The sequence below is a fragment of the Aythya ferina genome (assembly GCF_964211825.1).
Source record: "Aythya ferina genome assembly, chromosome: 3".
Classification (NCBI taxonomy): Eukaryota; Metazoa; Chordata; class Aves; order Anseriformes; family Anatidae; genus Aythya; species Aythya ferina.
Window position 1 is genome coordinate 112,727,697 of NC_140298.1, and position 21,646 is coordinate 112,749,342.

General features: G+C 44.7%; 2 protein-coding genes across 4 annotated transcripts; one reads left to right on the top strand and one right to left on the bottom strand.

The window, feature by feature from the left end:
- Positions 1-36: 36 nt before the first annotated feature.
- TP53I3 (tumor protein p53 inducible protein 3) lies at positions 37-12,484 on the bottom strand (the record flags this gene model as incomplete). The annotated part of the gene is made up of 10 exons (XM_084512181.1): positions 37-440; positions 1,195-1,391; positions 2,368-2,580; positions 3,779-4,046; positions 4,448-4,590; positions 8,680-8,785; positions 9,950-10,087; positions 11,011-11,139; positions 12,095-12,330; positions 12,436-12,484. The coding sequence occupies 10 exons, from the start codon at positions 12,482-12,484 to the stop codon at positions 252-254; spliced, it is 1,668 nt and encodes a 555-aa protein (XP_084368307.1). The 3' UTR covers positions 37-251.
- FAM228B (family with sequence similarity 228 member B) lies at positions 12,415-21,434 on the top strand. 3 transcript variants are annotated; one of them, XM_084516299.1, is made up of 9 exons: positions 12,415-12,605; positions 14,820-14,924; positions 15,770-15,889; positions 16,960-17,034; positions 17,636-17,833; positions 19,386-19,463; positions 19,851-19,938; positions 20,029-20,173; positions 21,257-21,434. In XM_084516299.1, the coding sequence occupies exons 1-9, from the start codon at positions 12,567-12,569 to the stop codon at positions 21,294-21,296; spliced, it is 888 nt and encodes a 295-aa protein (XP_084372425.1). In that variant the 5' UTR covers positions 12,415-12,566; the 3' UTR covers positions 21,297-21,434. The 3 variants fall into 3 exon arrangements, with proteins under 3 accessions (XP_084372425.1, XP_084372426.1, XP_084372427.1); XM_084516300.1 differs by having other exon boundaries at positions 12,415-12,575; XM_084516301.1 differs by lacking the exons at positions 12,415-12,605; positions 14,820-14,924 and adding an exon at positions 14,961-15,645.
- The last annotated feature ends 212 nt before the right edge of the window (positions 21,435-21,646 follow it).

A 21,646-nucleotide genomic window follows, 5' to 3' on the forward strand; every position in this document is an offset into this window, starting at 1 on the left:
TTTGAGGCCTTCCACAATAAAACATTTGAGTCCTTCCACAGAAACATGAGTCTTTTTTATTAAATGTGTCTGTAAAGCTTTGCATTATGCCTCATTTTTTTGAGTCCTTCCACATTGAATCATTCCAAAAACAGACAATGCAGAATCTCTGCTTTTACAACATCCATAGTGCTCCTACCCATCGAGTAACTACAGCGGTAGTTTCATCTTCTTTTAAGATGGCACTTTAAAAAAAAAAAAAAAAAAGAACTTTAAGTTGAAACAGGCATTTCAATGACAATTTTGCCGATATTCCTGTTTTCTTCCATTGCCCTGTGTGCCTCCGCGATCTCATGCAGAGGGTAAACGCTGTCAACAAATGGCTGGAGACGAGGGGAGGCTCCTTGGGCAAAATACGGCAGCACGTTTTCTGTGAAGGCTTTCACCAGCTTTTCCTTATACTGAAGGAAAAATAAAAGTGTTTTGAAGATTATTTCTAGTCATTTCATTCCCAGAAGTATCTCTAAACACACCATGCAAAATGTATACAATTCTCAGACATTTCATGGTGAGACAGACGTAAACATCTGAAAGGTATAAGCTCCTAGTGAAAAGAAAACTTATAGATGAACTATATTTTAACAGAATGAGCTTCTCCTCCAAAACAAGTGGTTTAAGCTCAGTGCAGAACCATTTAAAACTCAAACTGTTAAGGTCATTGAAAATATTATGTATTGGATTATGGACAGTCTATCCTCAAGCTCTACATTGGTGTCTTTTACTGTAATAGTTGAGAAATTTCCACATAAAGTAGAATCAAACTTGGTCTCGATTGAGAAGTATATCTGTAGATGACCTAATGGAGGTTTTTGTATGTCCCCCCCCCCCAGACTTGATTGAGTCATCTGATCACTTGAGTTCTGTTTCTTAGAACAAACCTTTAAACTATGGTACTCATGAAGTATATTAAAAAGTCTTGGGTATCATACCTCTGTGGCAGTAGTTACAAAAGGGAAGCATCTCAGACAAGCAGAAAAAGGAAAATGTGACTTTTGCAATGTTTCTAAAGTATGTAGAGATAGTTCAAGGTGGTGCTTTTTTTCTTTAGTAATAATGCATTAGATTCTGTTTTAGTGCTAATAGCAAAAAAAGGACCCCAAAACTACCACAGATTTTAAGATCAAACTATATACACTGTTGATAATTACTACTTGCCTCCTTGTCTCGTGATCTTAATAGACTTGTATGAATGGTCCCTCTTTTGGAAAGCAGCCTTGCAAGCAAATCTCCATTTACATCACCTCCACTCAGTAGTCCATAAATAATCCACCGTCCATCAGTACTCAAACAGTTAAGGTTCTTCTCCCAGTAGGAGCCACCAACACAATCTAAAATAATATCTACGCCAGAACCTCAAGTAGAAACAGAAAAAAAAACGGCAATTATAGTTGAGCTGCACTAAAGGTAGGGTAATTTCAGTTGAAACTAAAACCTTATTCTCTGCAGGTACAGAATCAATCTTGCAATTCTTATTTAAATCCTTCTGCTGAAAATAGGAATTGGCACAATGATTTGTAAAGAATCCTAGCATCAGGCACGAAAAATGAATCATTACAGATAGCAGATACAAATCCTGTCATAAGTTGTCTCAAGTGCCTAAAAAGCTATTTTTTTCTTTCTGTAAGAGAACTGTAAGAGTTTTTTGCCATAATCAGACACAAATACAAGTGCTACACTTCCTTGTAGAGGCAACAATAATATCAGCACAAGTTTTATGCCCCAAATAAACATAAAGCCAAAGGGAGCCCATTCAGAAAACAGAGCCCAATTAAACTAAGATACATTCTTGGGCCGAACAGGATAACAGGATCTTTACTGTCTGTTCCTTCATTAAGGTGACATCTTTCCTCCTTGATAAATCAACCCCTGATTAGAGAATTGCTATTCTCTACCCTGGGAGGTGATTTTTGCAAGTCCAGCTGAAATAAATCACTTCCAAGATAAAATGTAGTCTACAGCACTGAAAAGTGAGTTTAGGATAGGAAGAGGTGAACATTGCATAGAATTGAAATAGAGCAGGATTTAGTAACTCAGTATGGAAATTGGCCAGGAACTTATTTTGGGGAAACGGAAGGCATAAGATTTTCTGCATTCTCTTGCCAAAATCTGTTTAAGGCCCCATCCATAATAAAGCAGATTCAATACTGCTGGATTCCCATCCTGTTCAGCACCAAAGGGAACATGAAAAATTTGCAGTGAATCATACCTGCCTGCAAAATTGGTCTCTTTGAAAAGATGATGAAGTCCCAGTTGAAACTGAGTGATGTGCATATGCTTTAGGAGATATATATTCTTCCTCAACTGTGGCTTCCACTCAGAGGTTCTTACCTTGGGTGAACGCCAAGACCTTTTCACTGAAGTCTTCATTTTTGTAGTCGAACCCTGCAGCTGCTCCAGCGTTTGCTGTCGCTTTGAGTTTCTCCTGAGTTCCTGCTGTCACGATGGGAATAGCTTTTGCCAGTTTTACCAGCTGAATGGCTGCCATACCAACACCGCTAGCTCCAGCATGGATCAACACTCTCTCCCCCTTCTGTATTTTACCTGAACGAGGACATAACGGAAACGAGTCCCCTGTTGGCTTTGTAACTGGAGTAAAACATGATCAAGGTGGCAAATACCTAATAGATGAAAATATTAAAAGCTGAAAGAGATGCCTAAATAAATCCAGAGTGAACAGAACTCACGGTGTACAAACAGGACTCCATTTTACTGACTTCATTGAAATGACTTTGACTGGGTTCTGTCCAGAGGTGAGCATCCATGGCAAAGCTGCCAGGGTGAGAGCAGCCAGCCTTTTTATACTGGGACCATCCACTGCTGCCAGCTGAATGTTAATAATATTTGCTGAGTTAATACCAAGCACTTAGCAGTGGAGAAATGCTACGCAGATGCTTTGTAATGTTAAGGACCAGTTCTGCCTATCATCTTACCATCTACACCTTGCCTTAATGCATTGGTTTGTTTCCTACTGATTGCTACTGGAAGTGGGATGCCTAATAATCATAATAATCATGGAATCATCATCCTAATTGACTGAAAACCCCCTGGAAGCAACACTGCTCGAATCAAGTCTGAATTTGTGGTAGTGAGGGAAGATCCTTCTTTGTAACTCATGTTCTTTATTACAGCTTTTAAGTACTACTGCTGAAGAGGATAGAAGAAGGATATCTCTCAGCTGAAGAAAGCCCTGAGAAAGTGCTATTAGTAGTGCCTCTGTAGTACATTTTAAAAGTGAAGAGTGTAAGCTTATGTCTTTTTAAAATCAGCTCAGAGGGAATGTTTCCTACAACATCTCTGTGAAGCAAGGTACAAGAAGATGTTGTCTACTCTCATTCCACAGGCAATGAGTGAGGAACATTCACGATACGGTCATGCTTGCAGTGAAGACAAATCTTTACAAGTAGGATTTGTATTCAGTTGTTTGCAGAACATGTAAGTCATTTCAGAGTTTAGGCTTACTGGAAATCACGATTCAAGCTGAGACACATAGATGAAAAGAAAAAACTGGCCATCTTTCTGTATCCTTCCTTGTAAATATGCAGCCAACAGAGTATGTTGTGGTCAAGATTTCAGAATTTGGGTCTGGCCAGATAGGTAAAGGGCCCATGTGAATAGAGTGACAGAGAAAAGGGTTTTCAAAGGCAACCAGCATTCAGATGGGGGCAACAAAGAGAGGATTTAATAGGAGAAATGAAGGTGAGCTGTTTTGATGAGGCAGATTTAGAAATGCACCTCTCACCTACAAAATGCAGCAGCTGAAAGGCTGTTAGCCAGGCTTCGGGAATGGCTGCAGCCTGAATAAAAGTCATATCGTTTGGGGCTGGCATCAAGCAGCCTTCGGGTACCGTAACGTATTCTGCCTGGCCACCTCCGGAGAGCAGAGCCATCACCGCATCACCAATCTTCCACTGGCCCTTGCAGCCAGGTCCAAGCCCAGCCACGCTTCCAGCTGCTTCCAAGCCTAAAATATCACTTGCTCCTTTGGGGGGAGGATACTTCCCTCTCCTCTAAAACAAAACAGAAGAGTAGGGAAGGAAAAGCCACACATCAATGAGTGTAATGACCTGCAAGATTTTATTTGCATGCCTCCTACGCAAATGTCTTTTTTATTTTATCCTGATTTTGGACTATGTGTTTCAGCAATTTAAGGATCTTCTGTCCTTTGGCAATGCTTCTTGTTTTGTTACTAAGTCTGTTTTATTCTTAAAAACATAAATAAAAGCATGTACCTACTGAATCAAGAGACATCTCTTCTTTTAGCCCTATGAACATTTCCTTTGAAGTCTCAGAAACAAATGCTTGCCAAGTTCGAGCTCTTTTAACTCTTCTGATTTGTAAAGACTTCAGATGGAGACTTGAAACGTTGGTGTACTTTTCAGATACCTGAAGCTGCTTAACTTACACGTACCTGGAGTAAATCAGCCCGATTCAGAGCGCTAGCGGAGACCTTCACAAGAACTTCTCCTTCTCCTGGATGTGGCTTCATCACTTCTTTCACATAGAGATTTTCTGGGCCTCCTGGGCAATCAAAATAGGCTGCCAACATTTTCTCTACAAATCTCCACAGGCAGTTTCTGACCTCCTCGTTTTTGCCAGCAGCAAAATCAAATCTGGAGCAATCTCCCCTGGGTGGAAGCATAAAAGAAGAGGGAATCACAGTGGGAAAGTCTGTGGTATTTCCTATACTTTGCAGTATATGAACGCCATGTAGGTCTGCTGCCCAAAGATGTGTGCAGGCAAACCAGGCCCTCTTCGAGGAAGAGGAATGTGTGACTGACCTCTGTAAAATCACTTGCACGATGACCTTAGTGCTTACTTAATCATTTGTTGCAAGGCTGGAGGTGTGGAATGATGAACTCCTCGAAACCCCAGGAACGTAAATCCCCACAGGGTGGTGCTCTATGGCTGTTGTATGCTGAATAAACAACTGCTACCAATTATCTGCATAAAATACAACTTTAATCCTTTTAATTCTTCGACTGGCTGGCTATTTGTTGTTTTCGGCTAAGCTGCTCAATCCAGTCCCACAACATTTGTCTGTATGAGCACAAAAATTTAGTGGGAAATCCATCCAATACTGCCCTGTGACAGGTCTTTCCCCCTCTTAATCTGTTCAAATGTAGTCAATTAAAAGTCCCACGCTAAAGACATTTTTGTCCCTCTTCCACCAGTCCACTAACCTGCATTTGTCTGGATGCTTTGCTGCTAGAAGCAGCCCCGCGAAATGACCAAAAAAACCCTGTGTAGTGACGATATGAATACCTACGTTGCTTTCAAATGCACAGAGAAATGCACAAGTTGAGAACCAAGTTTCCACGGACGACACCTTCAAGCTGTCAGATCGGCCCGCAGAGGTCTGAGACAAGTTTTAAGGAGCTCTGTGGCTCCTGACCACGGTTTGGGACCCACCTTTTTGCTGTAAAGAAGGGAAGAGCTCCTCTGCACTGGCAACAGCCCTGGCTGTCCCTGGGAGCAGAGTCTGATTTCCTCCTCTCCAGGCTCTGCAATCTGCCATTCCCCAGCAAGTCACGGGGTGGAATGGGACGAGGTTGTGTTTTCCTTGCAGGGAAAGACGTGAGCAGAGTCAGAAATACTGAAATATTTCACCAGTGTTTCTCCCCACGGACCTGGTTTATTCCACAGGTCGGGGCAGAAATCAGCTTTTCCCTTTGGCACCGAGGTGGAGATCGCACACACACCCCCAGCACGCAGGGAGGTTTGCTCTGGTGCTTTTACCCCACTGCTGGCAGAGCAGGGATCTGCAGGGTGCGTGTTTGTGGCTTCCTGGGCAAAGCATTGAACCTCTGGGCTCTGGATAGCTCAGACTGGATTTACCTGGGTTGCATTAAGGGCATGTTGAGCTGTGACAGCCCTCATGCTCTGTCTGTGGAGTCTTTTAGCATGCTCTCGTTCCTTTGAGACCACAGCATTTGCAGTTCTCTGGCTCGTCTGTCAGCCCGCGGCATTTCTACCTGCTGTTTCAGCTGCCTGATCTCACCTCTTGGCTGAGCTTTGCCATTTCCCATCGGGTTATGCCTTTCTCCATATCCTCGCTGCCAGCTCTCGACTCTTTGGGAGCTGTCAGGGAATAAAACTGACATTTCAAAGCATTTAAAAATGGTGTCGTTTTTCATCTGGGTGCTCCTGTGTGGGATTCTTCTGTGGGTTTCTTTTCTTACTGATTTGGATATTTTGGGATTCAGACATTTCAATTTATACTTGACACTAAATTAATTTGGAAAATAATATAGCAAAAAAATACTGTGTTTTCACACAACTCTAAGAGCTAGTGGCTAATTTGTTTCTGCAGATGAGAAGATCATGAGGCCTGGTCTTTCTGAACCTGGTCTTCATCTGGTGAAATAGCTCAGTTGTCTGAACAGTGAGGGGTTCACCCAGATGAGAATTATTTGATATCTTACAGCATAGACAGTCTGATTATAGCCTGGTAGGAACATTGTTCCTCCTCCCCAGTCCTGACAAAACTTTGCAGTCTACTGCAGATTAAAATCACTTTCTATAACAGTCAGTGAGAGAGAAAAATGATGTGAAAAATGTGTTTTATTTGTAATACTCAAGGGCACGCAGGACAAACTGAAAATCTGTTAATGTAACAATTTCCGTAGCCCCTTGGGTCTGCGATGCTACATAGCTGAGAGAAATGCTCTGAGCGAAGTTACTTTGCTCAGGGAGATGAATAATGTTCTTATCTAGAAACAGGCTAAAAGACAACACTCAAAAGATTAAGGAAAGCATCCTAAACCAAATCTTGAGGACATCACTCAATTCTATTTAAAAACTTGGGTGATACATGCATAAGGTAGTCCTCTTGGGAGCAGTGAACCTTCAAGAGTTCTTGAAATAAAAATGGGGAAACAGCCTTCACTCTGCAGTTGGAGTGTGGTAAAGCAGCAGGTGCTTGCTGGAGTTGGGTAACGCATCGAACATCTAGGCTTATTTGCCTGGTGAAGCAGTCCTTCTGAGCTCGATGAAGTTCATGGCTTCTGCTGAGTCAGCTACCCTTGTCTCTAAAGTAGTCTGCTATAAGAACACAGGGAAATAAAAAAATAAAAAATAAGGAAAAAAATCAATAAAATATTATTAAAATCATACACAGACTTGCTGTAATGGAGATACTTTTTTTTTTTCAAGCTCAGATCTACCTCAGCCTCTAATCAGAAAAACAAATATCAGCATTTATAGCTGCACATTAAAAATAGTGGTGCATATATTCATGAGGTATTACCTATTCTACAGAATAAACACTGACCACTTTAAACCTAAGTCATTTGCAGAAATCTCTCTTAAGATGCAAAGAAAAGCTAATGCCATTTGTTTTCTCTTCACAGAGAAATCATCCAGAACACCACGAACTCCAAAAAATATGGATTGTCAAAACCATTGGAAATCTGGCCCTGGAAACATGTAGACCTTAGATTTTACTCAGGAAAACTGCTCTTGATCATAGCTTACAAATTATTAAAAAAAATAAAAATAAAAATGATTTGATGAAGAATTTATTACTGATGGTCTTACAGCTCATTCCAGACTAAACAGCTTAGTCAAAACACAAATGATTTCCACTTACTTGTAGACACCTCAGTGAGGAACAAATGCTAGGAGAAAAAATGGGTCTAGAATTTCATTCCTATTCGGTGAAATGAGATGGGCACATCCATAGATTAAGATGGAACTTGTTTGTCCAAAAATATTCCTTAGAAATACCTCTGTCTCCACACTGAAAACTAGGGCTGCTGAGGCTGAGGCTATATCAGCAGGGCTATCGGCTCTCATGCATTTTATCCATCTGGATGATATGACAAAATGATTGTATACTTGATATAGTCAGCCATATACTACAGCAGTGAGATGTGTAACTGTTATTTATCTCCCTGGTTTAATCCTTGCCAGCACCTCCACCCAAAGAGAAACCTACGTTTGAGATGCTGTCATGATTCTGCAGCTTGTCTGCAAAGTTTTGCAATATTCTCACATGGGGAACGCAGAGATGGTAACATGAAGTCTTTAACACACTGAACCCAAGAGAGAGAAACTTGAGAAGGCACACAAAGGAAGCTATGGCAAAAGAGGGAAGGAAATGGGTACTTGTTAGAGAAGAGGTACTTTGTGACACAAAGCATGAGAGAGGAAACAAAACTTCATGATGTCTCAAGATTCACGTGTAGGAAAGGTGAGTAGGCAGAGAAAGAAAGTTTGAAACCCTTAGAGAGCAAAACTGGCTTTGAAGAAGTGGACTGTGAATCAGAATATCAAGGATAATGCCCAGAGGATATGTGCAGAAGACACTGGGTCAGGATTAGTTGTATGAGTTCAATGAGACGTGACTGTCAGGTCCCACTGTGTTCAAGTGCAACTAACAGAAAACTTGTACCACAAAGGTCAAGGCCAGAGACCATTCTGCAACCTGTTCACACCCCCGGAGGCTTTGGAACATGTGGGATGTGATGACTGGAGAGGGTTCAGCCATGCAGGAATAGAATAGCCCAAGTCTGTATTCAGTTGCCAAGGTTTTCAGGATTTGGTAGTTTGTCAGATTAATTTTTTGAAGCTGTTTGCGAGAGCAGAGCCAGTCAGTGAAACACTGACATGCAGGCACACAGATGCATTCATTCATCTTACCGAGTTTCTCCACAGCTTCCACGCACACGCTGGGATACATGCCCACCTTGTAAGTAGCAATCAGGATGAAAGCATTGGTCTTCACAGCTATCAGGCCTCCATCTGGCTGGATAATACAGAAAAATGGCACAAGGTTCTCAAAAAATACACGTGCATACGTATTGCCTCACAATTTAGGCTAATTACAGACCTTTTTGCTCAAATACTCTCTCAAAGCCTAAGCCATGATGCAGACAAGACACGTCCACACGTGTTTTGAGTACTGCTGGCTATTAAAGCAAGTCACTCAAATGCTTTATTGTATTGCTTATCCTCACTTCCAATGATTGATGTGTTATTGCACAGCGTTTTGAAGTTTTACTGTAATGCTCAATCATATGTAGAAGTATTAATAACTGCAAGTAAAATAGGTGTTTACACGAAAGCACGTAAGTTTTTATGAACCCTACATCCCAAACTCCACCCCACTGATTTGTAATAATGACTGGAAAAAGACACTGAGAAGTACTGCATGTTTTCTGAACTAGGGTCCAAATTTAAAAGCAGCTCAGCCTTTTCTGCAGGTTACTCAGGTTGTTTCAGCATCCCACAAGGTAAGCTGATCTAAAAGCTCTGGCGAACAGGCACTGCAGCTGGTGTTAGGGGTTTGTGGTGGACATGCAGGGATGTAAATATTCACATATGTGCACACAAACAGGAACCATTTAGCGCCGGGAAACACCAGAACAGTTCAAAGGAGGAACATTTAACTGAAAGCGAAAGGCAGCTAGTTTATAGACTAACCATGGGGGCTGCACTTCTAATTTTAATGCAACTATTGAGGGACAGAGTATAAGTGCTCCACTGAAATACAGCCACCAGCGTCACCAAACTTGCACCCTCCAAGTATCCTACCTAAGTTTTACATCTCCATTTGCCCACAGCTGAAAAGAGGGAGCTCACATCGATGCAGCTTAATGCCTTGTTTGCTCTAAAGGCACGTGGTAAAGGAAAAGCATGGGTAAAGTGGTTGTGCCAGGAAAAGCATGGGTGAAACCTTCTCTTGTTGAAAAATAAATAATAATTTATTTATTACTAAAAAATAATTGATGAAAAATAAATAATGGTGCTACCCATTTAATTCCACTGCTGGAAAGGTGATGTTAAGAGAGAGAAGGAAAGAAGCATGTGAAGGCTTTCAGCTCGTGTTAAGGTATTCATGTCACCAGGCAGTGAAAGAAAAAGGATGTTTCCAAAGGTTTCAGGACTGCCATAGCTCTTGTCAACGTACGTTTTTAAGATAGATGGAATACTCATCTGCTCGGACACATTTATAGTGCTTCTGCTTGAAGTAGAGTCCTTCCCTTCTGACTTGCATTAAGTTATTGTAGAAACTGTAGATCAGGTTTATGGCATTCTCTGGTGGCACCTATGTTCACACAGCACAGTGTTATGGACCAAAAGGGTACGTCTTTGCAGGGATGAACAGTTCTCCACCCTCCCACTTTCTTTGATAGTTCACTTAAAATTAAGATATTTTTGAGTGGAAAAAAAAGATCAAAATTGAGCCTACTTTCTATAGAGTCCGCTGAATTTCTAACATCTCATTTGAAACAATCTGCTTAATCTATGGGTACTATCTGTGCAGTCCCACTACTCACCAACACTTCTCTAGGGAATTGATACACCCAGTGGTGACTGGAGCCCTCTGTTAAAAGGCAATGAAGGGCAGGACTCAGCCTTATCATGTACTACAGTACGAGCAGAAGTGCTGTTATTCTGCTCTGTTTATCAGCTGATAGACAGTAAAAACAGATAAATTACATCCGTATCAGAAAACTAGAAGTGTCAAGGAGCATTTCTGGGTACTGTTATAACAGTCTAGCTACAGATTTGGCCTGGGCCAGCAATTCACAGGCACAGTCTGGAAAATGAGAATGAGTCAGGACTGCTCCCCAGAAGCAACTTGGTCAAGCCTCTGTTTCAGGGTCATAGTATGGACATGGCTGTGCCACAGCAGCATGTCTCAGTGTTAGCACATGGACCTAAGAACATCTGCTTACCGGGGGGATCAAGGAGTGCAAGTGCTTAAAAAACAACCCCTTGAAAATGCCAGTTAAACGGCATCTTTCTTCCAAAGATCAAAGGTGTGAAATTAGCAATCAGCTTCAGAAGATAGCTCTCAGAGCACCAGCTAGGCTGTGTCCATTTAGATCAAGCTCTGAGGCTGAAAGAAGCCTCAGTCCCTTTAGTATAGCGCAGAACTCCCTGACATGATCACTACTTTGTGCTCTGGATTCCCGGAGTTTCTACCACTGCTGCCACTTCCCAGGACACTCTTTCATCACTTACATAAAAGCCAATGGTTGATGCACAGACTTTTCTTTCATTTATGTTGATAATAGCTGCATTTTCCACGTGCTTTGTTCTGATAAGACTGTCATTCAACAAAGCCTGAAGTTGGCTCATTTTCCATCTGTTCTGTGAAAAGAAAGAGATGTATAAATGTTCGTTCTCCTTCCCTCTTATATTGGAAACCAGCTCTTTCTCCAGGGAGAATTTAGGAATTTAGGCAGAAATAATGCTAAGCCTCAGATAAGAAAAATAACAATATTGAAAAATCCTAAAAATCAGAGAACAGCAGAACACTAAGGAATGAGATAAAACTTGCTGCAGCCAGCAGATCAGAGCAGAAATTGGGGTGTGAAGTATTGGTTGCTGGGCCTGAAACAAACATTTTATTTTAAATGCTCAGCGTGGCAGTTTTTAGACCTTTGGGTCAGTGCAGCTCCACGAGGATGCTTTTTGGAAGTAAACCCTACATTTATCTCATGATAGTATACCTCTGGCTGTCTGCATAAGCAGCAACAATCTCAGAATCATTGAATCATAAAATGGTTTGGGTTGGAAGGGACTTTAAAAATTGCCTAATTCCAACCCCCTGCCATGGCAGGGACACCTCCCACCAGCCCAGGCTGCCCAAAGCCCCATCCAGCCTGGCCCTGAGCACCTCCAGGGATGGGGCACCCACAGCTCCTCTGGGCAGCCTCTTCCAGTGCCTCACCACCCTCAGAGTAAAGAATTTCCCCCTTATAACTAGTCTAAATCTCCTCTAGATTTAGAAAATCCTCTAGATTTATTTACTTTTTAACGCGAGGGTGGTGGAAATGAGGTATCACAATCAAGGAGAGCTGTCAGGCTTATCAGTTAGCGTGGCCAACGGCCTGCCACAGGGACATCGGGCCAGCAATTATTAATAATTTTTGAGCACTTTATTAATAATTTTTGAGCACTGAGGACGCATTTGACTTTAAAACCGATTATGCATGAGGGGCATGGACCCCTCCAGGGGCCTTGGCTGACAGGAGGCAGCGCCCCCCGCCCGCCTTCCCCGCTGAGCTGTTGCCATGGCAACCGCGCCCCGACCGTCGCCTACCCGGCTCCTGATTGGCTTAGCCGGCGGGGCGCTCCCTTTCTGATTGGTTGAGAGCGGCCACCCCGTGTCGGCGGGGGGCCGAGTTGGCGTTGCCGCGGGCTGTGAGGGCGGTGGGCGCGGAGGGATCCGGCCGCTCCTCGGCCCCGCCTTGCCTCGCTCCAGCCGGGGATGCCGCCGGTGGGTGCCTGCCCTTGTGCCGGCGAGCCGAGCCGCTGCCCGTGCGGGGGGTCCCACCTCTTCCGAGAGGCGGGAGGTAGTTGGGAGGGACTATTTCCTCAGGCGGAAGGACTCGGAAAGGGGTGTGTGTGTGTGAGGCGGCTCTGAGGTGCGAAGGGCGCCGCCATTTTCCTGCGGGTCCGGCGCCGTGGTTTTGTCCTGAGGCGCGGCCATGGCTGCCGTCCTCGCCTCCTCTGGTGGCTTCCCAGAGCTTCCTTGGGGCTGGTGAGGGGATCTCAGCTTGGGGGTCACCTCTATGAGGCCGGTGAGGGGTTCCCCACTCCGGGATGCCCTGGTGAGGGGGGCTCGGGGCACTACTGTCCCGCCCTGGCTTTGCCTCAGGCTTTGGGCTTTGCCTCAGGGCCCGGGAGGCTGCAGGGCAGGGTGTGCTGGGACCCAGTTCTGCCCTTGTGGCCTTGAGGGGACCCTGGCGTTCTCAGTCACTGATGTCCCCAGCCAGTGGAGGGACCAGGTGGTGGAGGTGTTTGTGGGCCCTCCAGATGCCTGTGCAGTATCTGTTCTAATGCTTTTCCTTCTGTCACAAACCAGCAGTCTGGGTTGTCTGCCCAAAACTGGCAAGGTTTCAAATCATGTCAAAATGCCAGATTCACTACATCTCATTCATTATCTACCAGGTCCTGTTTGTAGGCTTGTGCCCAGTTTGCCTCAGAGGCTGATGTTCCCTTGTGGCTCTCCTCCTCCAGGCACCTGAAGGAGTAAGGGGGGACAGAGCCACCAGAAGTGCCCAGCTGTGCTCACAAGGGGTGATAGCCCAGTGTGACGAGGAGATAGGGATGAAGACAGGTGTAAAAGATCTCTTAAGAAATAGCAGCTGAGCATTTTGTGGATGTTGGATGCATAACAAGCTGGTTTTGCTCCAAGTACTCAGTACTTTTTTTTTTTCCTGTTATTTGCATATAGATTCGAGAAGTGGGACAGCTCTTTCCCTTGGAGATGAGCATTCCCTTTCTTTTTGTACTTCACAGCTCAACAGCATGACTTGGCCTTAAAAAAAAAAAATAAAAAAAAAATTATTAGCATGCTTGTTACATCACTTTAGAATTAACTAAAAATTACAATGCTATAAATCTTTATTAAAATTGCTGGAGGCCTGATGAGAAACAGAAGATTTTGAAGGAAACCCTTTTGGAAAATTTCATATGCATTAAATACTGGTCCTCACACCAGTATGCTCTAATGCAGGAAAGTTTCTTTAATTTAAACAGCATTTCTGTTATGAGAGAAAAAAATTTACATGAACATGGTGGATTTTTACTTAGCAATTTTACTATTTCTTCTGTCTGTAAGGATTTTTCCTCTACACACAAGCAACAGAAGTAATCTTGCTTTGCTTTTTATTCCTGTTAGACATGGTAATTACACGTTAGGTAATAAGTTGAAGTATAAGTTGTATTTAATAAGTTAAGTATGGTTGGACTTGATCTTGAAGGTCATTTCCAACCTTTAAGATTCTGTGGTTCTGTGTAAGCCTGCAGGGCAGCTTCTCTTAGAGGCTTTTGTCAGAACAGGGGCTTTTGAGAGGACTGAGGAATGTGTGTAAGGATCCTTACCTTTTCTTACAGAAGTGATTAATCTGTCTTCCGAAAGTTTCTGCAAAAACTTGTGTTTAGGCAGAGCCTGCGTGTGGATTGGAGCAGGTGGGAGAACATTCTGTGCTGCTGAACAGAACTCACGAAGCAAGAGAAACCTTTAAAAAATGATTTTTAATCCTGCTGACAGCAAACCACAATGCATGTGTATCCAGCAATTATTTTAGTTAGTCAGAGATATTCCCAGGTCTGATCATAATAGAACAAGCTTTTATTTTGGGCTGCTTTTTGCCTAAATAATTCTGTAAATACATCATTTCCTGGAAGCACTGTCTCTCCAGTAAATCTGAAATAAGTAGCATTTTAAATAGGAATTCCCGTAAAGACTATTTTATCTCCATGTTTCTCCTGTCTCCATTATAAATCAATCCAAATGTACTGGTAAACATATAATAGAGGAGATGGAATTTCCTGCTTGGTATCAGTTAGTACTTTAGTGTAAGCTTCGTCTGTCAGGACTTTAAAAACCACGAAAATACAGCTATCCCTTTGGTGGAACGTCGCGGTTATTGGAAATCACTTTTACATAATTGAAAAAAGCACAAAGGATAGAAGTAAAAGGAGGTGGAATTTGATGACTGAAACGTTTTCAAAGCTGGCAAGCATTCTGGAGTAATTTGTGAATCACTTTGTGTCTTGAAACAAAATTTACTGCCCATTTATCATGGAGATGAGAAGAGACAGTTCCTATCAGAGGGAGTATCTGGCTAGAAACTCAATACTTCGTCTCCCTCCGTTTAACTTACTGTGATACAAAACCACTGTTGGCATGGGCTGCCAGCAGGTAGAGTTCCTTTGGAGATTTGTAACATCATGTGTCTGGAATGCTAAGGAAATCAGCTTCTTCATGTTTATGCAGTATTTTTATACGTTTCTGAATGTTTTCATGCTTCTCCCAGACTCATCCGACGACGTGTGCTGTGAGTAGCCCAAAGACTCCCTGGCAGCAGAGGCCGAAGTGCCCCAGCCGTGTAACGGAACAGGAGCAGCAGAAGCTGTGGCAGGTGAGTGATTTTCTGCCTGTCTTCAGCTGTAAATTTGGCTGTGGAGAACCAAAGTTCAGGACACATAAAATGAGGACCTGCAATTGGGAACGCAGGACATGCAGGTGTAATTGAGTTCTTGTCTTGGAAACAGCATCTGATACCCCCTGAAGTTCTAGCCTGCCACCTCGCCTGTCCTTCTGCTTGCCAGGGCTGGCACTGGCATCTGCCTGCATCCATTAGAGTCCCACTTAGCAGGATCATTCCTGTGTTTTTGTCTCTGCCTCCTAGGCATGTTCAGAAATGTGTCTCACAGGAAAATGCATGTGCATCATGTGCAAAGGATGCAAATGCATCCTTTCAGCATCCAAGTCCTGTGTGAACCTTCCAGAGAAATCCCCAGATTTAATGCCGGTCAGCAGCACCAAATTCAGAAATGCTATTGCAGCCTGTCTTAGGTACGCATGACTAGGCTGCTGACTCAGTAAGCAGCGGTTTGATATTACAAGAAGAGCTGCTTCAATTGACTGCAGAATTGAACCTAGAGCTACGTTTATTTGAAGAAGAGTGTCCAAACCATTCAAATCGTTGTTCTAAACCGGGATATCCCGATCTCCATTGCTTCTGTCCCACGTGTGTGAAATGTTCTTCCCCGGTCCTGAAGCTTCCTGCGAACGGCTGCAGGATGCTTTGTTCCTGCAGAGGACTGATGCTGTTTGCAGGGCACTGTGGTCTGAAGAGTGTAGGTGAACTTTTGGTTATATTCCAGTTTGTAGCTTGATCATGGATCCTAGATAAGAACCTGATCTCTACAAAGCAGGTTGATTTTTTATGCAGACCTTTCCCTTTTTTTTGCATTTATCCAGAGGTTCCCCTCAGCCCCAGCAAGGAGCAACGCAGCAAACACTTTTGACTGCAGCAGATTCTTTGGGAAGAAGAATGCCACCAAATATTGGCTGACACAGAAGGGCTTACGTCACTTGAAGGTACAAGTGGAGGAATGAGATAGCACGGAAAGGATGAAGGGAGGAATGGAAACGGGTTGTTTGCAAGGTTCTGTCAGTCTCAGATATCTCTGTCATTGGGAAGCAGAACAAAGAACTCTGAAAATAGTAACCCAGGGGGGTTTATTGAGCCCTTATCTCCCTGTGAGGTAGCTTTATTGAGCTCCATCTTACTCGGTGTGTTGGAATTTTCCACATGAAACCTAACCAAGCTTGGGCCTAGCTCTGTGCAGGTGCTTCGGAGCTGTGTCACCCTGAAGGCAGAGTTCCTGCCTGCTCCCAGTGCTCTGAGCGCGTTCTGCTGGTGTTCTGCTCACGGGGCGATGCCTGGGCCTGCCTGGTTTTAGAAAGCTGCTGTGATTAAGTGATGCAGATATGTCAGATGGAACATAACAGGCAACTTTTTGCAGATATTAGGATGAAAGGGCCTTAACGCACACCTGAAATTCAGATTTCTCCCTTTTTTTTTGATGGTCCTTGCCAGTTCCTGCCCTGTCCTCCCTGCCTTGCTTCAAGGACTGTGTCCACAAACGATAGATGAATTTGGTCTGTATTGCCTGTGCTCCTTTACTAGGTGCCAGAGTTGCAATTAATAAGCTGGACAGTGCAATAAATTACCAATTTACAAATCAGGTTGACAACAGCAGAGCATTTCAAGGGCTGTTGTTTTCAAACCGTGTTTTAGTATCCTAGCACTTACGGTCTGCAGAAAGAATAAGATGAGGGTGATGCTAGAGGAGAGCTTGGCTGATGTCCCAAAAGTCACTGAGATTTAAGATGCAGACAAATTTATGAGCAAGGCAGAAACAAGACAGTTTCCTGCTTTGGAAGTTTTTTTCTTGTTACCTTTCTTCTTCCACCTGTTCTCCTTTGTGGAACTCCTGCACTCCCAAAACGCTGCTGCTGCCACATTGAATCCAGCTCCTCACAGCAAGGCCCCCTGGCTGTGTTTCTGCTGCCTGCCTTTCATCACAGCACAAGCAGTTATTTCGAATTCAAAGGGAGCTCTCACTCCTGCTTTTACTTCTTGTGTTTTGTTGGCATTTTGTCAGGCAGCCCCTGATGAAAGTCGAGGCATCATCACTTCTGCTCAGGCCATCTTGGACAGAGAAAATTGTTTTGTGAGGGTAAGAAGTGATTTGTCTTTTCTCACTTGCTGTGTGCTTTCCTGCATGTAAAAAATATTATCTTCATCAGTGAACTGTGATAAAATGTCGATTGTCTGTATTCTTGGAAAGTTAAATTTAGAAGCACAGGCTTCTGACCTCTTCAGGATGGGACTGAAGTGGTAACACCTGAAATAAGAGTTTGAGAATCCTCTCTCTTCAGTGACTTAGCTTTTGTTTTGGGGGTGGGCCTGTGAGTAAAGGCCAGGAGGGCTGATCTGATCTAGCAGATTGCCCCTTCTGGAGGAGATCTCCTTCTCCCGCTACCTCTCTTGCACTGTCTGGTGCTTATCAGCCTCCCACGCTGAACAGATTTCAGCTCACTAACCTGGGGTGAAAAAAGTGGGTAGTTCTTGGTGTTGCACTACAGCTTAAAAAAAGAAAAAGTGCAAAGAAAAGCTTGGTGGGAAGAGGAGAGAGGGGGGAGCAGAAGGGAGGACAGAGAGCAGGGCAGCAGTGCCCAGTCAGATCCAATTAGCCAGGCTGTGCAGCTGCCCCCATGGACTCATTAACGTGTTGGGCCAAGGCGCTGTATGGGTTTTATTTTCCATCTTTCACTTAGGAGGTGGACAGGTATTTGAGGCACAACGATTTCTTACATCTGAGGAAGAAGGAGATCCTCTACAAGAAATGGCTTGAGGATGTTTCAGAGCCACTGCTGCAGAAAATCGAGGACAAGATGGGCAGCCAGTCGAGTGACGAAATAGAGAAACGAAAGGAACAACAGCTCGCCCTCTATTTAAACTACTGCAAAAAGAAGGTATCGAGAAATAAATTTCTGTCATGGAAGCAGTTGCTTGTAGAGGGCTGTGAAACATGTTTGTGCCTTTGGGTGCTACTGGTCAAGCTTTTTGAAAGGAAAAAAGCTGGGAGCAGACACCAGCAGTTTCCTTCCGTGTGCATGTGGGTGAACAGCCCCAGCAGGTGGGTGCTGTCGCACTGTGCTCAGCACTCACAGGAGTCACAATGGCTGTATGAAATACTTGGTTTCGCTCTCAATTTCCCATCCCTGTTTATCAGATTCCGTGGTTCAGCTGCCTGCATCTCGGGATGGCACACCTAGAGTAAGAGCAGTTAGATATCTCCCAGGGACAGAGCAGGTTTATATACAGGGCATGCTTTTGTTGTCAATGGAAACCGCTGCACAGCGGATTTATGTGGCTGTAAACAAGCTTTTACAGTCCAGAAACGAAAACCCTGGGGGAGCTGTGGTGTTTTAATGACAGCAGATGGTTTATTTTTTCGAAAGCCTGATGTGAAAGCCCCATGCATTTAAACTGCACTTAATGACCACGGGCTGGATCAGTCCTGCTCCCGAGGTCCTGGCGTTTAGGACACATTGGGTGTGCGCTGTCCTTATCTCGGTCTGCATCAGCCCATCCCAAAGCTGTGCCCATCAGGGTGCCCTCCAAAAGCCATGGCTGGTGCACTGGGACGTGTTCTCCCCAGATGAACACAGCACCAGTGATGAACCTCCAATCTCTTTTTTCTCTCCTCCTTCTTCCTCCTTTTGCTCCCTCCCCCAAGTCTCTCACCGTTTTGCCTCTCTCTCTTCTGTCAGACTCCCCAGTGCAGCGTCTCTTGGCTTTCTTCCTGCTGTGTGCTCCCTCAGGGGACTGCCAGGCTCCAGGGAGCTCAAACCCTGTGGCACTGCCCAGGTGCTTGCTGACGGTCTGGGAGCAGCACAGGTTCTTGGGGCCTTGTTCCTGCAGGCCGCCGTCAACACAGCCCTCTCTTCACTCACTGTAGCTCCCATTTTTGGGGTCTGGATGTGTGCTGCAGCACTCCTGAACTGTTCAAAGTGTAGGATTTCCAACTCCGAGCTTGAAATCACAACCATCAGCCTCCAGAAAGAACTATACAAGGCCAATACCTCGATGGGCTGGATGCTCCTTCCTTGCTCAGGCCCCTGGAGAACTGTGTCCACAGGAAAGCTGGAAACATTCATCTGAAGGAAAAATGAGGCTGGTGGGGGCTTGGTCACTTTTTTTTCTTGTTAAGATCTGTTTCCTTCTCTTACCAAAACCTTTCTCCATGAACAGAATTTCTATTACCTAGCCTGCCCTAGTAGCGATTATCATTTTAGACTGTATTTATTTCTGTATGCTTTGTGAGAGCACTTCTAACGTGTTTATGCCTGTGATAAATTAAATTTGGTGTAGGTATTTTCCTGCTATGCTTCAGTCACCTTCCTTCTGAAGCGCAGTGTGTGAAAATTAGGAAACCCTTTTATTTTTTGTTGCATTTGTGCTATGCTCTGTGCTATCCCCAAAAGCTTCTGAGACCTGACCCTCTACCCGCTTTTCCTGCAGGGCTATGTGGCTTTGGAAACTTACGACCCAGCGGAGTACGACCCGTTCCTCCTGCAGAGGAGCACAGAGTGCTGGAAGGTGCCGTGCTTGGTTAGCCCTGGGTTTAGGTGCACCCTGTGACTGCAGAAAATTAGTGTTAAAGAGCAGGCAGCGTGTTCCTGACTTGCTGCTCTGAGGCTGGCTGAACAAATGTGTTTCTCGAGAGGCAGCACAACAGTTAGAGTGGATAAGGTCTCTCCTATTTGGCTACCTAGTAAAGGATTTGCTAAAACATCAATTTTATGGTACCAGCTCCCACTGTATTTAAATCCAAGAGTGCCTGAAAATGATTTTCACTGGGAACACGGTGTGAATCCACACTACTTATATGTCAAATATTAGGTTGATGCTCCTCTGTGCTAACCTTGAAGCTCACACTTGCCTGACTTTGAGACAAAATCCTTGAAATCCTTGCCTCCCTCACAGGTTTCAATACCAGCCTTGCAGGACCCTCTGTTAGAAGCCATTCAGCGAAAGTTCGTTGAGACAGGCATTGTCAAGCAGTGCGAGACAGGTACCTTAAATGATCGGTGTCCCTCGGAAGCACTTTCTGACACCTTCCTCGGGGCAGCAGGTGCTCACACGAAGCGTTTCTTTCCCTCAGGTAGGCTGTGCTCGGCCAGAGAGGTGAACGAGCTCAGTAAGGCAGAACCACCGCTGCTTCCTCTGAGCCGGCAGCACATGGATGCTGTGGCCTGGCTGAAGATCCCTCCGCTCTACATTGCGAGCGAGGCCCACCGGACCAGGAGGTGAGAGTTAATGTGTGTCTCGAGAGGCAGCACGACAGTTACAGTGGATAAGGTCTCTCCTGTTTGGCTAAAACTGAAATTTTATGGTGAATTCTGCTTTATTCTGAATTTCTCATGAGAAGGGAGCATTGGTGGAGGGAAAGCCCTCAGGCATGGATTGGACAGCAGGGTATATTAATGGAGAGCACTGCTGGTCAAGTGAAAGTAAATGGCTTTAGGGGAAGATTTCCTGTGTTCCCTGTATGCAGCCTGGAACCAGCCCTAGAGTTCAAGCCATGGAACACCTTCTGGATGCTTCACTGGAAAATCTGAAAGGATTTAATGTTCTCCAGTGTTTTTTGTTTGTTTTTAACTGTTACTTTCTAGATTTTGGGAGCAGAGTGGGGTCATACTTGTGTCACAGAGCAGCTGAGGTTGGAAGGGACCTCTGGGCTCAAAATACACCAGAGCTCACTTACGCTTTGAGGATATGATACAAGACAGAAAATGAATTGCCAAACAGTCCCTGGGTACGTGCTTGTACTGGAGCACTCACCGCCTGGCTTCCCTGGGGTATTCTAGCTACAGCTGAAGGCTGTTCAGAAAATGGGGCTGCAGCAGCTCTCAGCTTTTGCAGCTCTGAGCTGCAGAAGCACTGAGAGGGAAATAAATGTTTGGGATCAGGGAAGAGTGATTTTTTTTTTCTAATTTTAGTTGCTGACTTTTTTTCATCCCATGTCCCAATGCTCTGGTTCCCCCCTTTCTGAAAGCCCTCTGGCTCTGCCATCGCAGTGCAACACTGAAAGGCAGTTTGCTCCCCGGTGACAAGAAGAGCCGAGCTCACTGGGGAGCGGATGCCCTCCCAGAGCCAGGCCCCCTCTCTCCTCTCTGCCCCTGCCCCAGAGTTTTATGCCCAAGGCCTCCTCCGGTGTAATGCTTGGAGCAATTATGGGCTAACGGCAAGTTCCAGAAGGAAAACCGATCACAAAGACAAACATTTCCTGGCGTGACTCAGTGTGGCAGAGAGGTAGCGCAGGAAGCTGTGCCGCGCTCTGCAGCCTTGGCCCTGAGCGAGCTGCCAACGGTTTGTGTTTGTGTTCACAGGCTGCGAGTCGTGGAGCACCACACAGACAGCAAGAGCTGATGGCACCGGTCCTCCAGCTGACTGCCGCGGCAAGCAGGGCCATCAGAAGGTACCATGTGCAAAATGTGTTAGGTCTGCCAAAGCAACTGGTAACAGGCCAGGTCTCCCCAAAACCTGCAATAAACTCGTTGTCTGAAACGTCTGCTTCTGAGCTACTGTTACCAGCAGCCAAAGGAAGGTAGGAGATGTTGCTCCCATCATTTCCAGTTCCAGCCCTTGCTGTTATCCCCACGTCTGGCTCTAGCTACAGCTCCTGAGCCTGACGCATTTCATCTTACCAGAACTGGGAATGTCAGCAGTGGGCACAGGGAATGGCAAAGCCTGCACTTAGCTTCAGCTGCGGCCGTTTT

Excerpts from the sequence above, each read along its gene's own strand:
- FAM228B (XM_084516299.1), top strand. The coding sequence starts at position 12,567 with ATGAGGCCGGTGAGGGGTTCCCCACTCCGGGATGCCCTG. Across the intron at positions 15,890-16,959 it reads AGGGCTTACGTCACTTGAAG|GCAGCCCCTGATGAAAGTCG; the intron begins GTACAAGTGGAG and ends GCATTTTGTCAG. Across the intron at positions 17,035-17,635 it reads GAGAAAATTGTTTTGTGAGG|GAGGTGGACAGGTATTTGAG; the intron begins GTAAGAAGTGAT and ends TCTTTCACTTAG.